At 38.6% G+C, this 5,238-nt stretch overlaps 1 protein-coding gene across 1 annotated transcript; it reads right to left on the reverse strand.

The window, feature by feature from the left end:
• Positions 1 to 376: 376 nt before the first annotated feature.
• LOC141628689 (uncharacterized) lies at positions 377 to 1,726 on the reverse strand. The gene has a single exon (XM_074441797.1). The coding sequence runs from the start codon at positions 1,724 to 1,726 to the stop codon at positions 377 to 379; it is 1,350 nt and encodes a 449-aa protein (XP_074297898.1).
• Between the last annotated feature and the right edge of the window lie 3,512 nt (positions 1,727 to 5,238).

Raw genomic sequence — 5,238 nt, forward strand, 5'->3', positions numbered from 1 at the left:
GTCCCCGACGTATACACCTGGAATAGCCCCGCAAAAGTCGCCTTTTCTGGTATCGCTTTGGGCGATACTGATTTCAAATCTGCCATATCAATAGCTTCTTTGACCGCCAATGATCTCGTAACCCGAGGTTGCAACGGTGGTCGGCCCCTCCGGCCTCGCACCATGGCGAATTACTCAAAAGAGATTAAGTGCACCACTTCTAATCGCTTGATTTCAGAGAAATTTAGAGAGAGCCGAAGTATTATTATCATTATTATTATTATTATTATTATTTTTTGGAGAAAGTCAGAAATTCTCATTAAGAAAATCAAAACAGCACAAGAGAGTTTACATCATCACCTACAAACTTAGATAAACAATATACAAAGCAAGTTAATCAAGTGGCAAAACCAGGGAGTTGAGTAAAGTCAATCCCAGACTGCCAAGCATAGACCCTCACACACACCTCATACTTAATTCGAGCAAGAATCCGTTCATAAGAGAGGCAAACCCCATGAAAAATTCGCATGTTCCGCTCCTGCCAGACATGGTGAATGGTAGCAGCAGTTGCACAGTAAGCAATCTTCCTACGCCAAGAAGTCCCTCTACAAGTAGCCAATTTATAGAGCTCGTGTTTCAGACTAAGTACTCTTCTATGAACCCCTTGCCAAATCAAAATTTGCTGCATAAGATTCTTAGAGAATGGGCAAGCAAAAAACAGATGCTTAGCATCCTCAGCAGAACTGAAGCAAAGGGCACACCTATTTGCCAGTACCAGGCCTCGTGAACAGAGATTATCCACCGTAGCAAGGCTATTCTGAGCAGCCAAAGTAGCAGTGAATGCATGTCTGGGGATAACAATTGAATCCATAATGGGACGCATCCACTTGGGTTCAAGCTGCTCACCATGGAAAACAGTATAAGCCTCCATTAAGGGAAACTTTGGCTGTGTCACCCAGAGTTGGAAACAGCTTTGGGCAGCCTCTCTAGACCCCATATGTTGGATAAATTCATCTCTGACGCGGAGAATTTGGGTCCAGATTGGAGAAATACAAGCCTCATCATGGAAGTCCCAGCAAGAAGACTGCTTGAAAACGTAATGGTGAGACCATTGCATCCAGATAAAAGTGTGTTTATGGCAAAGCTTCCAAAACATGTGTAAGAGTAAGGCTTTGTTCCAGCTAAGCACCTCTCTGATACCCAAACCACCATGCTTGTGAGCCCTACACACGTTCTCCCAACTGAAAAAGATTGAATGCCTATTGCTGGTAGTACCCCAAAGAAACTTTCTACATTCAGACTCAAGCTCCTTAATAATTCCTTTAGGTAGAAGGAGGCTACCACACCAAAAAGCTTCAATACCAAATATAACAGAGTTAAGAAGAGTCACCTTGCCAGCGTAAGTTAAGTGCAAGCTCTCCCAGTGACCCACCTTAGTTTTAATTCGAGCAAGTAAAGGCTGAAGCAAATCTCTAGTGAGCCTTGAGGAGTGTAGGGGGATACCAAGATATTTAAAGGGGAAATTATCCTCCACAAAACCAGTATACCTGAGGATTAGGGCCTTCACATCAGACCTCACTCCAGCAAAATAAACATTGGTCTTGCTAGGATTAGGAACCAACCCAGAGTAGCAGGAAAAGAGATGAAGACAGTGCTTGACAGCCTGTAAAGAGGGGAGGTCACCTCTAACAAAAACGAGCAAATCATCAGCAAAAATGAGATGGGTTAGATCAATTTGTGAACACATTTAGGGTGATAGCTAACTAGGGTGACTTTTTTAATCCTCTGAAATCCTGGTGAGAACATCCATACAGAGAACAAATAGGAGGGGGGATAGGGGGTCCCTCTGCCTGAGTCCCCTCTTAGCTTCAAAATAGCCCTCAGTACTCCCATTTATTTTAAGGGAGAACCTAGAGCTCGTAACCATGGTAACAATCCAATCACAAAAGTCCTGAGGAATGCCAAAGTGAGGAAGGATGGCTTTAAGGAATTCCCAGTTAACAGTATCAAAAGCTTTTCGAATATCCACTTTTACCACACAACGAGGAGTCTTATGCTTTCTATCATAGCCCCTTACAAGTTCATTGGCCAATATGGTGTTGTCAAAAATGGATCTCTCAGCAACAAAAGCAGCTTGCTCCATACCCACTATAAGAGGCATAACTTTATGGAGCCTATAAGTGAGAATCTTACTTATAGTCTTGTAAATGATTGTACAGCAGGAGATAGGCCTGTATTCCAGAACAGTAGTGGGGGAAGCACTCTTAGGAATAAGGGTAATAAGAGTAGAGTTAACCTCCTTTAAGAGTTTCCCAGTCTTGAAAAAATCTAAGATAACAGCAGTGAAACTATCTTTAATAGTGTCCAAAGCATCTTTAAAAAACCCTGAGGTGTACCCATCTGGACCAGGACTCTTATTAGCATCAATAGTAAAAAGGGCAGCTTTGATCTCATAGGGGGTAACAGGCTCAAGAAGCTGACTGCTTTCAGAAGGACTAAGAATGTGCCCATTCTGCATAATAGTAGGGTCAAACTCAGTCACATACTCAGCAGATCCCAACAGACTGACATAATAATCAAGGAAAGCTTTAGAAATATCCTGAAAACTAGTGCACACACTCCCATGTTGGTCAACAACTCTTCTAATATTGGCAGAATTCCTTCTGGCAGCCACCTTTGACGAGAAGTAAGCAGTACTTGCATCACCCATTCCAATTTCAAAGTCTTTAGCTCTTTGAAAAATTATACTCAGCTCAATATTTCGAAATTTGCAATAATCTTCGCTAAGATTTTCCACTTTTAGGATAAGGTCTCTATTGTGAAGGTCCAGTTGGAGTTGTTCTTGACAAGCTTGAAGCTGGTGTTGCAAGGCCAGAATTCTAGTAGAGATGTTCATATAGTGCTCCCTATGCAGATTTTTTAGTTTGCCTTTCAAGTTCTTTAGGTGCTGCACCAGAGAATACATGGCACACCCCTTAATCTTAGTCATCCAATCAGCACCAACAAGAGTCTTGATTTCTTGTCCTGCCACCAGCATTTTAGATATTTGAAGGAGTACTTTCGAGCAGTTTCATTATTCATAAGAGAGATGACCAGAGGTGAGTGGTCAGATATCCCAACAGTGAGAGCCTCAGCATAAGAATCAGGGAGAGCCACTAACCAGGGAGAATTAACCAAGGCCCTATCCAACTTCACCCATTTTCTCTCCTCATGGTCTTGCTTGTTAGTCCAAGTAAAGCAACAACCCTAGATTCGAATCTCATCCAGTCCAGAACTAGCAATAGCTTCATTAAAATCATTTATAGCTGCAATATTAGGAGGGTCAGAGCTGATCCTTTCCTCAACAGTACGAACACAGTTAACATCACCAAGCACAATCCAAGGGGAAGTACAACCAGCTTTGCTAACCAAGAAATCCCAGAGTGGCAGTCTTTGTGAAGGGTGATTCAATCCATACACAAAGGTAGTTTCCAAAACATAAGCCCCTTGAGTAATCAAAAGATGAACCCATTGAAAATTGGTATTTTGAACCTGGACATTGAGAGAGGAGTCCTTCCAAATAAGCCAGATCCTGCCAGTAAGATGAGAAGAATAGTTGTCCAAAACAAAGAAATGCTCAAACTTCCTCCTTTGAAGGGAGAGAGCATTTTTATTCCTAACTCTAGTTTCAACAATACCCAAAATATCTAAATGATTTTTATTGAAAATAGTAACAACCCATGATTGCTTTAAAAGCTTATTCATTCCTCTAATATTCCAGACCCCTATCTTCATGGAGAGTGAAGAGGGGGTGGATCTTCAGCCTCAATAACCTCCTGCTCAGCCCATGTAACCCCTTTTGAAATACTAAGTTTTTGGACCACAAAACCTTTTTTAACAATGGTTGCAGCCACATCATTTCCAGCATCCTCCAAGACACCAAACTGGTTTAAAGAGACAAGTATTGGAGACTGAGACTGCTGCTTAGTCACCACCTGACTATTAAGATCCAGCTCCTGACTAGTGGTCCATGAACTATTGGGCAGAGCTGAAGCTGGGCATGGAGTCCCGACTCACCATGCTCCGGATGATCCAAGGAAGCCCTCTCACTAGCCAGCAAGGGAACAGGGTCAGAGACCACTGGTTCAGGCTGACAACCCTCACCTGAATCAGGAGTCAAAGCCTTGCCACCAAGGGTATCATCCACCAGAGTCTTAGAGACAGTACCACTGTTGTCCTCACTCATCTTTTGGCCTTCTTTAGAATCAGACACAGAAGTGGCCTTAGTGTCCTTAGTGTTTTGCTTGAGCTGCTTACAAACCCTCTTTTCATGCCCAAGTTTCTTACAATGAGTACAATAAAGGGGAGCCATTCATACTCCACATCCTGAATAATTTGTCCCATGAAAGGAGAGTTAATGACAACATTATCAGGGAGTGGCTCTGAGAGATCAACTTCCTCCATGACATGGGCAAAAGAGAGCCTCTCCTTGTTAGTAGTAACAGGATCAGCATAAAGAGGGGAACCAATTTAGCTAGCAATCTTGCTAAGAGCAGATGCTGACCAGAGATGAGGATCCAGGTTATGAAAGAGAACCCAAACAGGTACCTTAGAGATGTTGTCGAGTTGAGTAGGGAAAGCAGGAGCCATTGCTTAAGAAGTAGGGTATTATTATTATTATTATTATTATTATTATTATTATTATTATTATTATTATTATTATTATTATTATTATTATTATTATTATTATTATTATTATTATTATTATTATTATTATTATTATTATTATTATTATTATTATTATTATTATTATTATTATTATTATTATTATTATTATTATTATTATTATTATTATTATTATTAGTATTAGTATTAGTATTATTCTTACTGTTATTATTATTATTATTATTATTATTATTATTATTATTATTGTTGTTGTTGTTGTTGTTGTTATTGTTGTTGTTGTTGTTATTGTTGTTGTTATTGTTATTATTATTATTATGATTGTTATTATTGTTATTATTATTATTATTATTATTATTATTATTATTATTATTATTATTATTATTATTATTATTATTATTATTATTATTATTATTATTATTATTATTATTATTGTTGTTGTTGTTGTTATTATTATTATTATTATTGTTATTATTGTTATTATTATTGTTATTGTTATTGTTATTGTTATTGTTATTGTTATTGTTATTGTTATTGTTATTGTTATTGTTATTGTTATTGTTATTGTTATTGTTATTTTTATTGTTATTGTTATTG

Source organism: Silene latifolia, chromosome Y (genome assembly GCF_048544455.1).
Source record: "Silene latifolia isolate original U9 population chromosome Y, ASM4854445v1, whole genome shotgun sequence".
Taxonomy (NCBI): domain Eukaryota; kingdom Viridiplantae; phylum Streptophyta; class Magnoliopsida; order Caryophyllales; family Caryophyllaceae; genus Silene; species Silene latifolia.